Source organism: Mirounga leonina, unplaced genomic scaffold (genome assembly GCF_011800145.1).
Source record: "Mirounga leonina isolate KUSES-001 unplaced genomic scaffold, KU_Mleo_1.0 Mir_91, whole genome shotgun sequence".
Classification (NCBI taxonomy): domain Eukaryota; kingdom Metazoa; phylum Chordata; class Mammalia; order Carnivora; family Phocidae; genus Mirounga; species Mirounga leonina.
Genome location: NW_023270839.1, coordinates 38,318,554 through 38,339,545, shown reverse-complemented (window position 1 = coordinate 38,339,545; position 20,992 = coordinate 38,318,554). Strand labels below are relative to the sequence as shown.

The following is a 20,992-nucleotide window of genomic DNA, read 5'->3' as shown; positions in this document are numbered from 1 at the left end:
AATGAGATGCACACTAGTCCTTACCCTTTCTTAAAGGTGGGCAAACTGAGGTGTAAGGAGGCAAAAATTATGTGCCTAGGGCCACCATTAGTAGCAGCTGGAATTAGAGTGAGATATGCCCAAAATTCCAGTGACCATTCTCTTAATTACTTTAACTGATTTTCAGCTTTGTACTCTTGAGTTTGTTGCTGTGATTTTTGCAGAAAATAAGAGACTTTAAACAGCATATGAAAACATTGCTATAATAATTGTAAAAAATATACATATAAAATCCATTTTTAAAGTTTGTACCTCGGTATTAAGAGATGAATCTAGTATTTTACCAACTTTTCTGCTTGGATTCCCAATAAGAATACTGTTTTCACTCAAAATTTGAGCAAAAAATTCATTTCCTATTGTGAAGTATCTACCACCGCATCAGAACCTTATTAAACTCAGTGATTTTACACTTGTGATTTGGGAAGGGCTGGTATCAGATAGACATTCTTGGTGATGCCACTTGACTGTGGAGGCAGTCTTGGCTGTGTATTATAACCATATTCAGTTTCAGCAAAGAACTTTAGTGGTTGTACTTTTTAAAATGTGTTTGAGATACAGCAAAGTGTAGATGTCAGGAATTAAATAGACTTTAGAAGGGGAAAGGGGGCTTTTCATAACTAATGCAACTTAAATTTTGTGTTTCTTTTGTAACCTGACATTTGCCATACCAAGGTTACGAACATCTCAGAACTAATGCAGTTATTTTTATCTAACCCCGTAGTTTTGAGACTTTAGTGGACCTCAAAATCAGCTGGAAGATCTGTTAAAACACAGATTGCTGGCCCCATGCCTATAGTTTCTGATTCAGAAAGTCTGGGATGAGCCCAGTAGTTTGCATTTCTAACAAGTACCCAGATAACGTTGATGCTTCTGGTCTGGAGCCACACTTTGGAAAGCACTGATCTAACTCATTAATAAGAGTAGAAATAGAATAAATCAAATCTAAATTCTGTAAAGGCATAGGTATTTCTTTTTGTAAGTTTTGGTGAAGTTTAATATTTTACATGTATTTAATATAATTTTAACTTAGTAACTACCTGTATTTAATGTCTAAAAAATAATTTTCCCTCTTTCAATAAGTTTTGATCCAAACTTTATGACTATTTTTATTGTTATTTTCTTTGCTCTTCTCTCCCCATGTGTTAAGACCTTGTTTTTGTGTTGCATGTTACAGAAATCTTTCAGTGTTTCCTCTCAGCCCGTGAAGTAGCTCGTAGCCGAGATCGAGATAGAATGAACAGTGGGGCAGGGTCTGGGGCTCGAGCTGATGATCCACCTCCTCAGTCTCAGCAAGAGCGAAGGGTCAGCACAGACCTTCCTGAGGGTCAGGATGTATACACTGCTGCCTGCAACTCTGTGATCCATCGGTGTGCCCTGTTAATATTAGGAGTAAGTCCTGTGATTGATGAGCTTCAGAAGCGAAAGGAAGAAGGACAGTTGCAGCAGCCTTCAACAAGTGCCTCTGAAGGGGGTGGACTTATGACCAGGTGGGACTGACTAGAAACTTAAAATATTACTCTACCCCCTTTGTTACTTTATGCATTGAAATACTTTATTCTCGAAGATGTGGTGGTCTTCTGAAATTAATACAGACACGGAGGAGGAAATACAAATTGAGTAGGGTGAAATAACGTATTAATGTATTAAATTAATGTAAAGAGTGATGCTGATACAGCCTGGAACATACATTTCTGATTAAACGAGGCACAATTTTTCATACATATAAACAACAGCAGTTGACAAACGTACGAAGTTATTTGCAGCATCTCTGTACTGTAGTGGCATGCAAATTATTTTGGTGTAATTATAAAGGGCTTTGTGCTTACGCAAGAGTCAGGATTTCCCATTGACAGATACAGTTACTCCTCACTGTATGTGTGTATTATCTCTATGCTGCTAGTTCCATTCAATTTTATGTTCACTAACAATCCCAAATTGAAAAACTTTTCTTTGTGCATGTGAGACAGGAGTGAAAGTCTTACTGCAGAGAGCCGGCTAGTCCACGCAAGTCCAAATTATAGACTGATCAAATCAAGGAGTGAATCTGATTTGTCTCAGCCTGAATCAGATGAAGAGGGTTACGCACTGGTAGGTATACCTAGATTCAGTAAAGAGGGATTTTTGTTTTCAGGGTATAGATACATAAGACTTTGGTGACAGTAATATATGTTTGTCTTAGACATATAAGAGCTTTTTAAAAAAGAACTTTTCAGGGGCGCCTGGGTGGCCCAGTCAAGTAAGCGTCTGCCTTCGGCTCAGGTCATGATTCTCCGGTCCTGGGATCGAGTCCCACATCGGGCTCCCTGCTTGGCGGGGAGCCTGCTTCTCCCTCTCCCTCTGCCTGCCGCTCTGTCTACTTGTGATCTCTCTCTCTCTCTGTGTCAAATAAATAAAATCTTAAAAAATAAAATAAAGTAAAAAAGAACTTTTAAGAGAAATAAGATAACTATATTGCATAGATATTTACCATCTATATGTTAATGACTCTCAGATTTCTATCTTTAGCTCTGACTTCTTCCTAAACCCCAAATTCATATATCTGACTCTTTGATGGACATTCCACCTGAACAAGTGAGGTTACCCCAATCTTAACGTATCCAAAAATAAATTGATCTTTCTCTTAAATCTTCTTGTCTTATATTCCCTTAGTAGGTGGTATTATTAACTACCCAGGATTCATCCTTTTCTTTTCCGTATTTTCTCATCTTTGCAAACTCCCACACTCCCTATACTTCAGTTAGTCAAGTCTTGAAAATTTTACCCTTAATATATTTCTAATATGTCCTTTCCATCCCTTTTGCCACTGTTCTGTTTCAAACTTTCCTTCTCTTCTGCTTGAACTAGTCCAGAAGCCTCCAAACCTCTTGTTTTGTGCCCATCGTATTATGCACATATTTCACACGTCTGTTTATATCTCCTCTACTTAAAATCTTTCAGTAGCTCTCAGTTACCTACCCAGAAATCCTCAGGACCTGGACTATAGGCAAGATGGTGATTTACCTAAGAAGTAGGAAGTAAAGTATGCTATAGTGTGACAGGTAAATTATAGTGTGAAAACTGTCTAAGAGATTCCTTCTATTTGAGTAGCTTTGGACTTGGAGTTCATAGCTAGATTTTTAGTTTGACTGTTCCTCTGTCTTGTACGTGAATAAACTATATGTGTTACTTGACTTCTCTGGGCCTTAGTGTTCCAGAGAATTGTGTGATAGGAGATTATTAGTGCCTGTTGTGTTGATGGCAATGTATGAGACTTGGCTTCTGGCCTTGATTCTACTTCTGAAGAGCTGTGAGACTGTGGTCATGTCACATGACAGCTCGAACAGAAACTCTGGTTTTTTGGACTGAGTGGTCCATAAGCTCCATTTTTAGCTCTGAAATTTCTCTGTTGTGTGAATTGAGATGATGGATATGAAAATATTTTTGAAAGGTATAAAGTGCTACATGAACAGAAAGCTGTTGTTTAAAAGAAATTTCTAAGCATAAAAGATTCCTCCTCTAAGGAAAGCTCAACAGTGTCTTTAAGCAGGTTTCATTGTATCATGATGTTTTTGTTTGTTTTCTTCCTTTTATTCTTTATTACCGTTTGTATCTCTGTTCTCCCAGTTCATGTTCCCAATCTTACAGTCTCTGAGATGTCTCTCTGTTTATTTTTCCAGTCTGATCAGTCTCCTTACCTAGTCTCCCTACCCTGTCAAAAATAACACAGATCATGTCACTTCTCTTCTCAGAACTTCCAGTGACTTCACTTTTTCTTAGCTTAGAAGCCTTACAAGGGCCTACAAGACTACATTTGCTGGCCCCACTATCACTCTGATCTCTCCTGTCCTTCATGATTGATGATTCTCCTTCTGCCACACTGGCCTCTTGGCTTTTTTGTGAACATACCACACAACTTCCCCTCAGGGCCTTTACCCAGCTGTTTCTTCCCACTAGAATACTGTTGTCTGCCTGGCTAATTCCCTGACGTCAACTTTTCATTCTGATGTTACTTTTTCAGTGAGGCCAATCCTGACCCCTCTATTTATAATTGCAGTTTGCCCTCCTGTCCACATATTCATTCCCTGTCCACCTTGCCTTGTGGGGTTTGTTTGTGTTTTTGTCTTCTCCCCCACAGGACCTAAGGTAATTTACTTATTTATTATGTTGGTTTGTCAGTTTCTGTTAGCCTGCACTAGAATATAAGCTCCTTGAGGACAGGAGTTTTGCTGTTTTATTTACTGCTGTGTTGCAAGCACCTGTAGTGCCTGGCACATACTAGGCAGTCACTAAATTGTTTTGTTTTGCTTTGTTTTTAATGGCTGAATTGCCATCTGATCTACTTTGATAAAATTTCCATGCCCGTTCTGTCTTTTCTACTCTTTAATTCAGGTCTTTGTTACCTTTGCCTGGACTGGTAGTTTTCAAACTGATCTCCCTACTTTTTTTTAGTTCCTCTCCTCAGACATTGTTCCCCAGAGTTAGAGCTCTTGAAAATACACGCAAGAACAACACCTTTGCTGTCATGCTACCTTCTACTCAAAAAACTCAGTGACTCTGCACTGCCTACCCAGAAATCAGAGATGCTGGAAAATGTTTCCTGCTTGCCTCTGGAGCCAGTTACCCCTGTGGTAATCTGCATTTTTGGCATGGTAGTCTACCTGCCAGACCCTAAACATACCTCTTGAGCTTCTGCTCAAGCACTGTTTGTCTTAAATGTTCTTCTCCTGGACTTTGTTGATGGGGTCCTATCTCTTTCTTAAGAACTGGCCAAAATGTCAACTCTTCCAGAAAGCTTTCCCAAGATAACGTTACTCACAGTGAGTCTCCAGTTATTTCCGTGGCAGTTTGTTAGTACCTCTAATGAACCACTAATGGGTTGTCTCACGTCGGACTTATTTATGTATTATTAATATTTCTTTCCAGTAGACCTCTTAGAAGATCTTGGTTTATTGTGTTGCCCCAATCTTTTATAATATGCCAAGCATACTGTAAGAGATTGATAATTCATTTCCATTGAAATGAAAAGATAAAAAATGAGGATAGATGTAGTTAGAGCAACATACTTTTAGAAAACAATGAAATCTGACTGAGTCACAATAGGCTTGTGATTTACTATTGATCTTTACCTGGGGCAAGACATTTAACTTTTCTGAGCCCTCGCTTCTTTATCTTTGAAATGAGGAATAAAACTACCTGTTATACTGACCTCAGCTGGGTTGCTGTGAAGCACAAATTTGGTAATACAATTTAAAACATTTTGAAAATTATGTTTTCAAAACAGAATAGAAAGATCAGTGGAGGTGGTTTGAACTTAAGATTTAATTGCTAAGATTGTTCATTTAGTTTTCGTACAATTTTTAAAAGATTAATAAACATGTTTTTGAAAAGGTTTGCTCTTGATCATCTTTCGTTATGGAATGTTTAGAATAACAGTGTTGTAAGAGGTAGGAAAGTCTAGAACCAGAGCAGATTCTTTTGCAGATGAAAGGAAACCTGGCTAAGGCTTCAGTTTTAGAGAGCCTGGTATAGATGAAGAGGAACAAGCAGTGGGGGCAGTTTGGGTTTTTCCAGTTAAAATATATTATCCTTCTGTCTGAGGTTATTTAGGATTATCTTCATATCCTTGATATCTAGTAGTATTTCATTTATTCTGAATTGTGAATGAATGAAATGCTTTCTTAAAATAACTGAAGTTAACCAGCTTAATGCTAAGTCTTTATCCTTCTTTTATTTATTTTTTTAAAAGATTTATTTATTTTATTTTAGAAAGAGAGTGAGTGAGCATGAGTGGGTGGGGCAGAGGGAGAGGGAGAAAGAATCTCAAGCAGACTCTGCACTCAGTGTGGAAGCCGGTGCAGGGCTCAATCTCATGACCTGAGATCATGACCTGAGCGAAAACCAAGAGTCAGACTGGGCCACCCAGGCGCCCCATCTTTATCCTTCTTTTAGAAAAAGTGTTACATGATACATAAATCTTCTTCTCTGGCTTAGTAAACAGAAAAACCTCAGCAAACAGTTAATTAAACCTCAGTTTAACTGATTGACAGTTGTCATACTTACCAACATTTTGTACTACAGTCTCTTAATCTATTCCTTCTCCCCCTTATTTCACAGAGGATTTGTTTTAGTGTAGAAAAATAATTTATCAAGGTATAAATTAGATTAACGAATTAGGGCTGAAAGAAGCTGGGAGATAAAGCCCTGGGTAAGATTTGTATACCTCAGCATATATCTTGTGATGTCCTGCTGAAGGTGAGCCACCAAACAGGAAAAGCATGATTCACATGATTCAGTGTCTAAAAGATATATACAAACCAATTGTTCAAGGGAAACACAGATAATTCTGGTTCTGAGGCCTGAGATAAAACTCTTCCATGAGCCTTCATGACAGAGGTACTGTGTGATAAAAATGTTTATTGCATGATACAGTGATATCTTTAGGAAATATTGTGACATTTGGTGTTTTGTCCAGCGCCAAATGGCCTGACACTATACTTATTTTTGGTGTGTATGTGTGTGTAAGACAGAATGTGTTTATCCACAATGTAGGTACATGTGTCTGTGTGTAACCAGGTAACAATTTTCTACAATGGCATTTCCTAAATGAGTCTATTTTGTTATTTCTGCAACCTTTCTTCTTTGCCGCCAATTTTTTTTATTGTGTGATAGAGTATGAATGAAATTCCTAAGACTATAATGTCAAGTCTGTGTGAAAATAAGCCACCTATGGTTTGTGTTTGGTTGGCTGTATGAGCAGAGCAGATAGTTGTCTACACCACCTCCCCAGCAGAAACAGAAGGCTTCCTGAAAGCCTTCACTGTTTTTATTGAGCTGTCTGCAGTTTCACCAGTTTGAGATTTTTATATTTAACAGGCTTTTAAAAACATTTTAAAATCTTTTTAAAATACTGCTAGAAGGTTTAGGACTATGTTATTTTTCTGTTAGTGTGGATTCATCAGATTCTCTTCCTTTTAACACTTAGCCAAGACTAGTGGGGCTTTTGAAAAGAAAGTAAAGTGAGAATAGAACAAGTAATAATTTTTGAAAATGGGACTTTACCGCAGGGAGCTTTAGACATCTAGAGGGTATTAATAAGGTCATAATGTGTTTGGAAAATAAAAGACTATGATTCCAAAGAAGAAAAGGTGACAACAAAGAAAAACTTATGCTACTTTGCAGTGTTAGTGTATACCTTGACTTTGTGTTTTAGTATCTCAGAGTTATGTACCTGGGCTTTCTTAGAGCTGTTTTCAGTGGGTTTTTAGAGACTTTGTATTGTTAGTCTGACTTGACTTGTGAATAAGTAGCACATTGCTATAATTATATTTTTATTCTAATATTGTATTAAATCTTAATCTTAAAGCACTTTTCACAACTAAATTTTATTATTTATTTTTAACTTAATAGAGTGGAAGACGAAATGTTGATTTGGATTTGGCATCATCTCATAGAAAGAGAGGTAAGTGTTAAGAAATTAAAATCTGGTTAAATGAAGTAGCTGTTTTCATTTCTGATGTATTTAGATATGATTGTCATTGAAGCATTATTGCAGAAGCAAATTTAGAAACATCTTATTGGAAGACTTAAAAGGAAGATCATTTTCTTTAAAATCTATACCCTTTTAAAATCTAGAAATGTCTAGGAGTTGATAATCTGTTTTGTTTCTCATTTGTCATGTGTTTTAACTTTGTACTAAGTCCTGTGGAACTCCAGAAGCAACGCTTTCTATTATGGGGGGTTATGTACATGATTTGCCATGTTTTAGTTCACTGGTATAGTTGCCATAGTTTAAAAGGTGTTTCAGGGAGAACTCTCCTCCATTCACTCTCCTACATACCCATGCACACTTTCAGGAAGTTTCCACTTGTTTTTGCTCTCTTTGCCTCATAAGATAAAGCATGTAAGGCATGAACTTAGGATTTCTAGGGAGAAATTTTCCCTTGAGGAACAATTTTAGAGTGTCATCAAGAGTCAAGCTTGTTTGTTAGAAACTCTATCTCAGTGAATAATATAGTTAACTCGTGGTTATATATACAGATGTGTGGAAAGGACAGCAGTTTCAGAGAATCTGAATTCAAGGAAAACTAAAAACTCTCCAAGTATTGTTCTCTATTAACTGGCACTTTTATTGAACCCATCTATGCTGTGGTTGTGAAAATGTGAGATGTTCAGAGTTGGCACTAGTGGCAATTTTTTAGCCTGTGGGAACATTTTTTTCCTGTGATACTAAGTCTTCTGTACTTAAAAGGAAACCCTTCTCTTCATAGCTTCCTTGGCAGGATGTTAGGTTCCCCCCCACAGGAAAAAAACCAAGAAATGAGGGAAAACTGAGGAATGAGGAGAAGAAATGCACACACAGTTTTTTTCATTTTTGTGCTTATAACTTAGAAGAAGAAATGTTGGTACTTCTATAGAATAAAATATGACAATATTTTGTCCTTTAATTATAATTAGAATGCAGAGAATGATTTTTCTGAAATATTAGGAGTAATGACTAGAGCTGGTGCTTTCTTTATTGGAAAGTCTTCGGAGACTGTAACTTACCTGTTGGGTTATAACATAGCTGCTGGGTTTCTAAAAAAATTACAAGGTATTTGTATATGAAAAAAATTAAGTGATGTTTAGTATAACGTGCAGCATGTACTTTATTATTTTCTAGTTCTTTGAAAATTGGCAGTTCACGTGCCATAATTAGCCAGAGAGTTATTTTCCTTAACCACTTGACTTAGGAATTAAATTTTCGGTTAGCTCAGGTGAGCCCTGTTGCTAAAATTTCTGTTATGTTAATGAATGCGTATCATTTGGTGTTAGAGAGAAGATGGTTCCAAACTTTCTGAGTAGCATAAGGGTTCCAGTCTATAGTGTAAGAGCCTCCTACTATACTAATTATATTTATATGTGATAGTCCATTGGCTAAAATTATTCTTTTCTCTCCAATCCTTATCTTGTTTATGGAAATATAAATGTGAGATTTAGTCTGGATTAGCCATGACAGCATGTGGCAAACTAATGTTTGGAATAAAACAGAAAGTGGTATCTTTATCTTTGAATTAAGCATAACCTAGAATTTGAGTGTAAATTACTTAGGAGGAATTACTCTAATACTTTAGAATTACTGCCCTAGAGTAACTACCTGTTCAGTTTTTTAAACTATTATCCTATAAGTAGATGTGGAATTTCTGTAGTTTTAGATCTAAGTAGATACAAATGAATTAAGCCATTAATCCAAATTTTATTTGTGGATAAACCACCTTCTCCAAAAAGCTCAAGGTAGTACCAAAAATCTAGTAACCTGTTGGAATTTAACTTATTTTGTGGAAAACAGAAAAGCAAATATAGAACCTCATGGGAAGAATTTTTTTTTAATTACCCACTTAGGAAATTATAATAGGGAGGCAAACTAGTTATATAAGTTTTCATGATATCACTTAATATGGTACCACTTTATCTTAGTAATCATTACATTTTAATGTTCCCAGAGAAAAAAATCTGCTGATGGCTTTGTTCCTAGGAATAGGTGACTAGAAAGTAGAAGTACTGTTTTAGGAAGGGCAGCAAAAATGAGTAGTTTTCAATCTCATGAATCCTAGCGCTCGTGGATTAAACAATGAAAATGTACACTTAATAGTTTTATTATGGATTTCCTTTTTTAAAAGAAACAAACATTGAAATACATTTAGGACAATATATTTTGAAAGGAATTTTTAAAGATCATGTATATTTAGTGACTACCTTCTGACCATGGTGGGTTTTTTGTTTTGTTTTGCTCTTAAATAATGGTAAAATAAGCTACCCTATTTTTTCCTTATTTATTGCCAATATGGACCAGATGCCATAAGCCTCAGTATGCTTATCTTCAATTGGGCAAATGAACCTACCAAGTCTGAGAACTGTTTGGGGCCATTTAGGTGCTCTGATTCTAACTTGAGCTATGAAGGACATGCAGATGTCCAGCTAAGTGAGAATTCTTCTACATACTTGTTTACCCCTTTCCAATATTTTGAAGAGGAAATGTAAACTTTTTCCCTCACATAGCTTTTGTAATTATTAGTCTCAGTGGTCCTGAGTTATTAAAAACCTAATAAGAAAAATTAGAGAGAGATAAGTGTCTAATTTTGTCCCATTTACTGAAATTAAATGGCTGTATCAATTAACAATTAATGGTTGTCTACACATTTCAGCTGCCCTTATTGTGCTTCCAAAGACTTACTCCTCCTTGGGAGTGCCAAGTGCCTATAATTTCAGTATGTGGCATTGGAGATACTAGGATTCATGCTTTCATAGTTGGGCCAAGTAGGTGCATATAGGAAGGAGTAGAGCAAAGTGAGCAAATAAATTTAGCTCTGTCAACTTGCTCAGCTCTTTAGAGGCATGGAAGCTAAATTCTAAAACCAAAAAAGTCATAAATTACTTTAAAAAGAGATAGGTGAAACATATTTCTGCTTAGCACTTCAGAGATAATAGGACGTTTGCATTCTTTAAACACCTTTAAACTGCTTATATATGCCAGTCATTGTTCTGATCATGTAAAACATAGTAACACATTTAATTCTTATAGCAGCTTGTCAAAATTTTTGACAAACCCTGTTAAATGTGTTGGTATTTTGGTACTTTGATAAATACTTAGAAGACTTGCTATAGTTGTGTAGAACTGAGGTCATCCTTCACTGAAAGATACCTTTTTGCAGATACTTAACTTTAGTTTTCATAGTTAAGCTGAAGCTGATGCAGTGAAAAATGGTGGGGATACCAAAGCAACAATTTAAGAAGCAATATCAGGAATCTTCTTAGTTAAAATATTATATGGTTTGGTTTTTTATTCCCTAAGTCTTTAAATAAAGTGTTCGGGTTTTACAGCCATAATAATACTGGAAACATTTATCAGCATGTGTGTTTCGTGGTATGACATGTATGGGTGAAATGCTGTTGTAACTATGCATTTCAAATTACATTATATAAAGAAGAGCAAATGTAAATGTTGTCTCCTGTATCAAATTTCTCCTTTTGTCTTCTGATTCTTGTGTGGTAGTGTATTTACTCCTTTTTGGCCAGTTGAGCCCCAGAAAAAAGAAGAGCTTCAAGCAAGTACATGATGGCATGTTTAATTTTTTTCCCCTTTTAGCTTGCCTACATATTTTATGATTTATAAAGTATGTATTGCAGCTCTGCCATGTTCATTTTGAAAATTCCATTTAAGAACTAAAGTTGTAAGGACAAGTAAACAATCTCAAAATTTTCCTGGACTTTATATTTTCTTTTTATAGTAGATGACTCTGAATTAATACTGAGAACTGGACTTAGTCACAATTACTCTATAGAAGCTTTTGTTGTACTTTTCAGACACAGTATTTCCTATATTCAGATTAAACAAAGTCGAACAAACCAAAGTTATCAGGTTGTTACAAGTTTTTTATTTTTTTATTTTTATTTATTTTTTAAAAGGTTTTATTTATTTATTATGTCAGAGAGAGAGAGAAAGAGCACAAGCAGGGGGAGCAGCAGGCAGAGGGAGAAGCAGGCTCCCCGCTGAGCAAGGAGCCCGATGTGGGACTCAATCCCAGGACCCTGGGATCATGACCTGAGCCGAAGGCAGACGCTTAACTGACTGAGCCACCCAGGCGTCCCTGTTACAAGTTTTTTAAAGACTAAGAGTTCTTTCATCTCTCATTTCCATAATGTTTTTGTTTTAAAGTATTTTTTATGTCAGCCTAAATATTTGGGTTACAGTTATTTTATTTATTTATCCTAATGCTTTCATATCGTGTTTTTCTTGTTCTTTCTTTTAGTCATACAAAGTTTTGTTTGGGTCTTATCCCTAATAAATTGCATCTTCTACATTGGGGTCAGCAAACTAGGCCTAGTGAGCCAAGTTTGGTCTGCTACCTTTTTTTGTAAATAAGGTTTTCTTGGAACACAGCCACACACTCATTTGTTTATATATTGTCTATGGCCGCTTTCCTGCTACAACAGCAAAGTTGAGTGGCTGTAGCACAGACCTTTATGACCCAGAAAAACCTAAAATATTTACTGTCTGACTCTATACAAAAACTTTAGCCCCTGCTTTAATTTACAGAGAGGATTTGAATGGGTTACCTACCCAATCCTAGAACATTTTGGGATATATTAAAGCAATTCACTCTTTGTATATTCTTCACAGTTGGACCTTTGTGTAGGCAGGCAATTGACATTTCCATGGACTAGTGACTCGTGATGTTGACTAGTAACAGGAATATGTAAGATCACATCCCTCCCATAAAATTAAGGAATTAGTGTTATTAATTTAACAGATCAATTTTTTGAGTCTCTGTTTCCTCAATTGGAAATTGAGGACTACATAATCTTCAAGGTCCCTTTTACTTCTGTGGTTCTAACACTAGCTCATTGCACAGTAATTTGTAAGTATTGGAAAACAGAAGAACTTTTTATTATGAAATTTTATTATTGAACAAAGAAGTTCAATGCAAGAGGCAGAAACTATCATTTGTAAGTTAAGGCTATATCCAGATTCTGAATTTAGGGTGCTTAAGGAAATGGAAAATGATTATTTCTTTTTTTAAAAAATTAGCTTCTGCTTTATTCTTCAAATATCATTTTTAATTTAACACATTATCCATCCTTGACATTATTCTTTGGATTTTTTTACTCTTTTCTATTTTATGTGAAAAAATACTCAGCTATACAATTTGGGGAATTTTTCAGATTGATTATTTTTTATGCTCAGTAAAACTGAAAATTCAGCATTTTTTAATCTTAAGAATTCTTGCTGAAACATGGAAGGCAGATAAACCATATATTCGTTGCCATTTTAAATTATTCTGGTAGAATGCTTATAAATTATTTCAGTTGCTTTATAATATTAGCTGAATTTCTACATCTAATTTTGAAGTCCTAGGGTTTTACTGACACCAGTGTAGTAATTCAGAAATAAGTTAAGCAGTAAATATTGTATTAATTTGTTTTCTCTGTGGGCATTAGTGTTTAAGTAGTTCTCTTCCAAATCTTTTTCATCTTGTTATGCAACAAATATAATTTTTGGAATGCATATTTTATTGGGTACCTTAAGATGCATTCCTAATAGAGAACTTTGGTATATTCACGTGATAGGACATTATATAGCATTCATACAAATGAACTATGGCAACATGCAATAATGTGAGTGAAAATTGGCAGTATTATATTGATGGAAGAGAGTATGCCCAAAAAATTTACATAAAATGATATTTTTTTATAAAGTCAAAACCTCCTAAAACTAAACATTCTTTGTCTTGGGAATGAATACATATAAGATAAAACAATATTTAGCATTAATAAAAGCAAAGGAGTGATAAACCCAGGTTAGGGATAATGACAACCGTAGCTAGGAGGAGATAGGGAGAGATGGCTTGGAGGAGGAACAGATAGGTAGATATAAGTTACTATCAATTTTCTAGTTCTTGTGTTCACATTTTTTATAAATAAATACAGAAGCAGGCCATGCATGGACCAATGATGAGAGTATATCATGAGCCAAGGATTATGATTAATCTAATTCATGTACCTGAGATCAATTAAATTAAAAAAGACAAGGCTTATAAGAACTGGACATTTACATATTTATTTAAAGCTAATATTGGCATGTGACTTGGACAGCTGTTGAGTTCAAACATATTAACATACTTGTTGTCTAATGTTTTTGTCTATTTAGTCGAGAAAATGCCCACTGGCAAAAACTAATGGTATTATATCTAGCAACTATTGTGACATCACTTGGTAATTTTAAATAGATATCATTTACAGTAAATCTCATATATTCTTGTCTGTGAAACTTTGCTTCCTCTATATAGGAGTTTCACAACCTGCAATAAATATGCGTATGACACAGTGAAAGTGTTCCTTATATTAATGAAACCCAAAGGGTGATGTTTATGTCTCCTTTTTGTGTAAGTTTACTTGCCCTTCTATATTCATTTTTTTTGGTAATGTTTCATTGTAAATATGTAGACTCTTTGCTCAGTCTTAACTTACTCTTTGCAAAAATAACGTTAAATCAAATGAAGTCCTATTACTATTAGGTCTTACCAGCAGTGTTCCAAATGTCAAGTTCTTTTTTGTTCATAAATGGTGGTCTGGTTTAATACTGCAGAGCATTTTAAGCTAAGCATTTTGAGAGCAGCTTCTGCCTTTCTTTTTCTTGTGGCAGCGTGTTGCTAAAGCGCTTACAGAGACTCTGATACATCAAACAGGGCTTTCCCTTTATTTTCTTACATTGCTCTACTTTTTGTTTGTTTGTTGTTTTTTACCAAAGCATTTTGCTCAGATTCACTTAATGCATGCATGTATTCAAACATGAGTGTCCATTTCTCACCAGTTGGTATGGTAGCAGCACCCAGCCCTCGTCTAGTTTCAGAATGTATGCTCTACTTGGTTGTCATTGATACCTGTTTGTTCTGTTTGTGTGTAGGTCCTTTGCACAGTCAGTTGGAATCCCTGAGTGACTCTTGGGCTCGCCTGAAACATAGCAGAGACTGGTTATGCAACTCCTCTTACTCCTTCGAGTCTGATTTTGATCTGACCAAGTCTTTGGGAGTTCACACTTTGATTGAAAATGTTGTGAGCTTTGTGAGTGGAGACGTGGGGAATGCCCCAGGTTTTAAGGAACCGGAGGAAAGTATGTCTACAAGTCCCCAGGCCTCCATCATCGCGATGGAGCAGCAGCAGTTAAGGGCAGAAGTAAGTCTTTGATATTTACTCCTCGTGAGGCACTATGGAAACCCAAATCACCGAATGCACAGTATAGGAGAAACTTGTCCTTTTCTTCTACTCCTTCCCTCTCTCTTTCTTCCACCTCCACTTTTTGATGTCACTCTTCTAACTAAAACAGCATAATATTTTGGTTGAAGTGGACAAAAGTACATTTTTAATTGCCATCTCTTAGAACAAGATACTTTAATCATAAGTCTTTCCTTGTCTCTTAGAAACCAGAGTGAGACTGGCTGGTGAGCATACAGATCGGCTTCCTGGAGCCTCCAGTTTTGACCCATTTGTCTCCATTTAAAAGGGGCTAGATTGCAGAAACCTTCATAGAGACATGCTGAAATCCTTACTTTAAAATGATGTTTCAGATAATGTCATTAACAAAATTATGTGAAAAAAAGATCAAATAGTCGTATTCAGAGTTACCTCTTGGGTTATTAAAATAGTGTATGAACATAGCTAATCACTGCTTGCTGCTTTTCTACTTGATATTAATGTTTGGGAGACATAAAGTTACTTTTGTAGTTTGTTAGAGCTTTTCTCTATTTTAGCAGTGTTTGATAAATAATCTAAATGTGTACTAGGAAATGATAAATATCTCCAATATATTAATATAAAGTTAAGCATCTTTTATTATTATACAGAAATATTTGTCATTAAATTATTTTGAAAAACATAAAAAAATTAAAAGGGCTAGATTAGAACACCACAGTAATAATGATAAATGCTAAAATTAGCAAAACTTCAAGGAGACATAAGATGTCTTCATAGCCTCAAAGTATCTCCCTCAAAATATTTATAATTATTCTGGTTTTAACATATACACTGCTTTTTTTTTAAAGATTTTATTTATTTATTTGAGAGAGAACGCACTCACACAAGCATGGGGGAGGGGCAGAGGGAAAGGGAAAAACAGACTCCCCGGAGCAGGGAGCCGGATGTGGGGCTCTGTCCCAGGGCCGAGCTGAAGGCAGACGTTAACCAGACTGAGCCACCCAGGCGCCCCTGTACACAAATCCTTTAATACTCTTCCTTCCAGGAGGTAGAGCTTAATTCCCCTTTTTTTCCAAGTAAGCTGGACTTAGTGGCTTGGGGCTTACAGAGTATAAAAAGGGGGGAAAAATGAGTAATTTTACATTGCAGAAACCTGGTGGACATTACCTTAGCCAAGTGATCAAGATTAACATCATCAATAATAAGTTATGGTGTTGTTATACATCTCTGAAAATAATGTGATGAGAAGAGGACTTTATGGTATTTTCCCCCAAATCCATAACTCTAGTCCAATTATGAGAAAACATCAGGCAAACCAAACTGAGGGACATTCTATAAAATACATGAACTGCTCTTCCAAAAGAAAAATGGAAGCTGTCACAGACTTAAAAAGGAGACTAAGGAAACATGACTTAAAAAGGAGACTAAGGAATCCCTATCTGGGATTGGATCTTGGAATAGAAAAGGGACATTATGGGAAAACTGGTGAAATCCAAATAAAATCTATGGCTTAGTTATAGTGTTGTACCAGTGTTCATTTCGTAGTTTTGATAAATGTACCATAGTTACCTAAGATGATAACATTAGCAAAAGGTAGGGGGAAGATATACAGGAACCATCTGTACCATCTTTCAGCTGTTCTGTACAAGTATTAGATGTATAATTATTTCAAAATAAAAAGTTTATTAAAAAAAAGGATAGGCTGATTGGCCACAGTGGTGGGTATTGTCTTCCTAGGGAAGATAGAGCCCGATGTTCAGGAGAATCACAGAGAAACCTTTCAGAAATACTTTTTCTAGTTCTTGAATTAAACAGTATTCATTCTATATAACTTCATTATATCATAGTACCTTACGGTTTTGAAACCTTCACATATTTATTCTCATGAGCATCACAATAGCTATGTAAGTTAAAGTACTACAGTATTGGCCTCTTTTGACACATGAAGAAACTGAGATTCAGGAAGTTAAATGAGTTTCCCAAGGCCACACAGTAGGTGGAAGAGTCTGGCCTTGAAATTAGGTCTCTTTTACTTAAATCCATTTTCCCCGTTGTCCTGTGTAGCCTCTTTTTTTTTTTTTTTTAAAGATTTTTTATTTATTTATTTGAGAGAGAGAATGAGACAGAGAGAGAGAGCATGAGAGGGGGGAGGGTCAGAGGGAGAAGCAGACTCCACGCTGAGCAGGGAGCCCGATGCGGGACTCGATCCCGGGACTCCAGGATCATGACCTGAGCCGAAGGCAGTCGCTTAACCAACTGAGCCACCCAGGCGCCCCCCTGTGTAGCCTCTTTTATACTGAAGTATGCTTATAGAGTTTTTAGAAATATTTTGATTTTTAAAAAGTCATAATAATAAAATAAATGTTTAATAGAATAGATGTCTAAGAAATGTCAGAGCTTTCTCTGTGCTAAGTGATATATTATCTGTGTTGGAATTCCGTTGTATCTCAGTTCAGTGAAAGAGTCCAGACTCTAAAATATATTTATTTTACTTTTCTCAAGCTTCGTTTAGAAGCACTTCACCAGATCCTCGTTCTCTTGTCTGGGATGGAGGAAAAAGGTAGCATCTCTGTGGCAGGAAGCAGGTCAAGCTCAGGCTTCCAGTCATCGACACTGCTCACATCTGTGAGGCTGCAGTTTCTAGCAGGGTGTTTTGGTTTAGGCACTGTAGGACATGTAGGAGCCAAAGGAGAGAGTGGCCGATTGCATCACTATCAGGTGGGTGATGGATCTGTTGTGTGAGGATGACACCTTGCAGTACATTTAGATTATAAATAAATAAGCATATTTATACATGTGTGTATGTGTGTGAGGGTGTGTGTGTATGTATATATTTTACAAAATCAGTCTAATAATGCTAAATGTTCTGGTGTTTAAGATTGAGGTTTAAAAGTATAAAGACTTTTAAATGACTCTTAAAGATATCTCATTGGTTTAGTTTCCTGAGTAATAGTAGTATAGTTGGGATCAGGTGAGCCATTTTTACTGTTATTCTTTTAGATTCTTTGCTGGCTCAGTTTTCTTAATCCTTAGCCAAATTGGATAGAGATAGATCTAATTTGGGATAGGGATTGGTGTTTGTGAGGATGGATTTCAAGAATTTACATTTGCACTTGATCACTTTACCTAGTTTCTCTGATGGCTTGAAAAAAATTTTTTTAGGTGTTGTCTTTATGTCTTCCATATTTAGAGAAGAAAAATTGCTTTGTGGGAAAGGAGAAAGATTATATAGAATCAAGAATTGTCAAGCATTTAAGTATAAACTTATTATAAAACTTTTATATACTGAAATATACTGAATAATTAAAAATCACCATAAGGCTTTATCATAGAGTGGGATAAAATGTTATTACTTTTATTTGGGTAGGAGGTGTTATTGTTACTAATAGAAAAAGTAAATCTTTATATATAATTCAGGATGGGATCAGAGCGGCTAAAAGAAATATTCAGATTGAAATCCAGGTGGCTGTGCATAAGATTTATCAACAATTGTCTGCTACCCTAGAGAGAGCTCTGCAAGCAAACAAGCATCACATTGGTGAGTAACTGCCCCTGCAAATACAAGATGCAAGTTACATTTTATGCTAGATACTTTAGGTGTTCTATATCTTATTTTAACATTAGTAGGTCAATTTACAGGTGGAGAATAAATATTTGAAAATGTAATAGTGTTCCACATTACTATTTATATTTTGAAATATGATTTATTTTAGTAAATGCTTTGTTGACTTCAAAGAAAATTCTCCGTTGTCTCTCTTTTTTCTTTCTTTTCTAGAAGCCCAGCAACGTCTCCTCTTGGTTACAGTTTTTGCCCTGAGTGTTCACTATCAACCAGTGGATGTTTCTTTGGCAATTTCCACTGGTCTGCTAAACGTATTGTCGCAGTTATGTGGCACAGACACCATGCTGGGACAGCCTCTGCAGTTGTTGCCAAAGACAGGGGTTTCCCAGCTTAGCACAGCTTTAAAAGTGGCTAGTACAAGATTGCTGCAGATTCTAGCCATCACTACAGGGTGAGCATTATAGATGTCTTGGTGGAACTATATGGGACCTAGGCTTTTCACATTTTAGTAATTTCCATTTCCCTCTAATCTCCTTTATGTGTTTGAGCACAAACAGTTGCCCAGCTGTGTTATTACCATTGTTCTTTTCCTGTTACTTCATATAGGACTTATGCTGATAAACTGAGCCCCAAAGTAGTTCAGTCCTTGTTGGACCTACTCTGTAGTCAGTTGAAGAATTTGTTATCCCAAGCTGGTGTCCTACTTATGGCCTCTTTTGGAGAAGGGGAAAGAGAAGAGGGTGAAGAAGAAGAAAAAAAAGTTGACTCCAGTGGAGAAACTGAGAAGAAAGACTTCAGAGGTAGCATAAACCCTTTTCTTTGTCATTATTCACAAGCATTTATTGAGTCCTCATTGTGTAAATATCATTAGAATCTAGACTTCTTTCTGTTGTGAGGAGTGAAGGAATTTTTTGAAAGAATTTTTATTCATTTATAAACCCCTTTTCTCTCCAAATATGTATGATTTAGATGAGCTTCTGACCGAACCTCCTCTCCTTAGAGTCAGTTAACCTTGATGCAGTGACCATACTGCTTCCTCTCTAGATTCAGCTTCTCATTGGCTGTCCCGGGTCTAGAATCTAGAGGTTCTAGGTGACTGATTCTCCCAGGTTATGTCTTAGCATTTGAGCATTTGATCTTGACAGCCCATCTTTAATCATAGTCTTGGCTTAAGTGTTCCTCCAGGACCAAGGGTTTTCATATTTGGGAACTAGGTTAGAATTAGAATAGCTGAACTTCTTGCTAGGCTGTTATGTTTCCTGGTCACTAAAAAACTTACTGTATCTGTCATATATTTCATTGCTATATAATATGAGCATCTGATCATAGCTTTAAAAAACTATAGTGAACATTGTATTTTGGTAGAATTTAAACCCTGAACAGCAGAAGTGCTACCTTTGTCTGCTACATAATTGAGGAATAAAAGTTTAAAATTGGTCATTTATTTAAAAAGTTTTTGCAGAACTACCATGCCTTATTACCATAATAAACTCTGGGAGCCCTTAAAATCCTCTCTGTTAAAATCCTTTAATAATGTTAAAATTAGATAAAGTAATATTTAAATAATATTGTGTAGATAGGTGAGTGGATAGAGGAAATACCCTGTGGATACAAAAATGATAAAACATTGTCTCTGTCCTCAGGAATCTTCAGGGTAATGAGAAAGGCAGACATGCCAACAAATAATTACAGTGTAATACAAGAAGCTCAGAAGAAAGAGCTAAATTTCTTAAGTCAGAATCTAGAGGATGTATGAGTCTGATTAAGAACCAGTTTTTGATTTCAGAGGCTGAACCTGTGGCAAATTCCTTCTCCCTGTTCATATGGAGAGTATGGTACTTAGACAAAGAGCATGGGTAGACTCAGAGGGGGTAAAATAAACACAAGCTTTTAATGCCACCTCCTGTTTTCCTGAGATCCAGTGAGGAATACAAGGTGGTTAAGGTAATAGTTTCTCACCATTCTGTGCTGAATAATGCACATATGGACAGCAAGGAAGACGTAATAGAGTTACTTCTCAACCTGTAGGTTCCCAGGAAAACTGGGCCCTTCCATATCCAGTAAAGAAAGAAACAGGTCTTCCATGAGTGAACTCGGTAGGTGTAACAGCAGACTGAATCCACATAGGTCATCCTAGAGAGAATGTTGTACTCTCTCTATTCAAGGGGATGGCTGGGAGTGAGACTGATTCTGGTCACATGCAGTGGCCAGCTTTTAATAACCCCACAAACTCTCTAAAATACTTAACTGAAAGTAAGGTGTACCTTTCATTTCAAACATAGTATTGTTACTGAAACAAACTGAATCACCAAGGTGTATCAACCAGCTTTATATTTAAGGTCTCCAGACTTCAGTTAATTTAATTAATTTAGTGTCTTGTTACAGAGATACTTGCTGGGAGTGAGGATGGGGGGTAGAATGGAGGCCTCATGAGAAAAGAGATTTTCCCAAGGATCTCTACCCAGAGAGAAGGCCACATAGAAGAGGTAGCTTTTGAACTGGATTTTGAAGGAATGGTTGGAGTGATATGTGGGTACCCAGGGTAGGTTAATAATTTTATATTCTTTAAACTGATATTATAAAAATATTTGCTTATTAGCATTTAAGCAAAGAAGAGTTAGAGTACCATGTGGAGGAAGTGTAGCAAAGGAGTACAATGGTCTCTAATTGTTGCCAGCGTTCTAG

At 36.1% G+C, this 20,992-nt stretch overlaps 1 protein-coding gene across 6 annotated transcripts in view; it reads left to right on the top strand.

The window, feature by feature from the left end:
• The window catches only part of HERC1 (HECT and RLD domain containing E3 ubiquitin protein ligase family member 1), a 189,887-nt gene that overhangs the window by 90,316 nt on the left and 78,579 nt on the right, over positions 1-20,992 (top strand). For all 6 annotated transcript variants that reach the window (XM_034994000.1, XM_034994002.1, XM_034994004.1 and 3 more), the window contains exons 23-30: positions 1,214-1,526; positions 2,007-2,127; positions 7,426-7,477; positions 14,459-14,727; positions 17,248-17,463; positions 18,163-18,283; positions 18,521-18,758; positions 18,914-19,107. In XM_034994000.1, the coding sequence (XP_034849891.1) occupies positions 1,214-1,526; positions 2,007-2,127; positions 7,426-7,477; positions 14,459-14,727; positions 17,248-17,463; positions 18,163-18,283; positions 18,521-18,758; positions 18,914-19,107 (1,524 nt within the window). The remainder of the gene's footprint in view (positions 1-1,213; positions 1,527-2,006; positions 2,128-7,425; positions 7,478-14,458; positions 14,728-17,247; positions 17,464-18,162; positions 18,284-18,520; positions 18,759-18,913; positions 19,108-20,992) is intronic.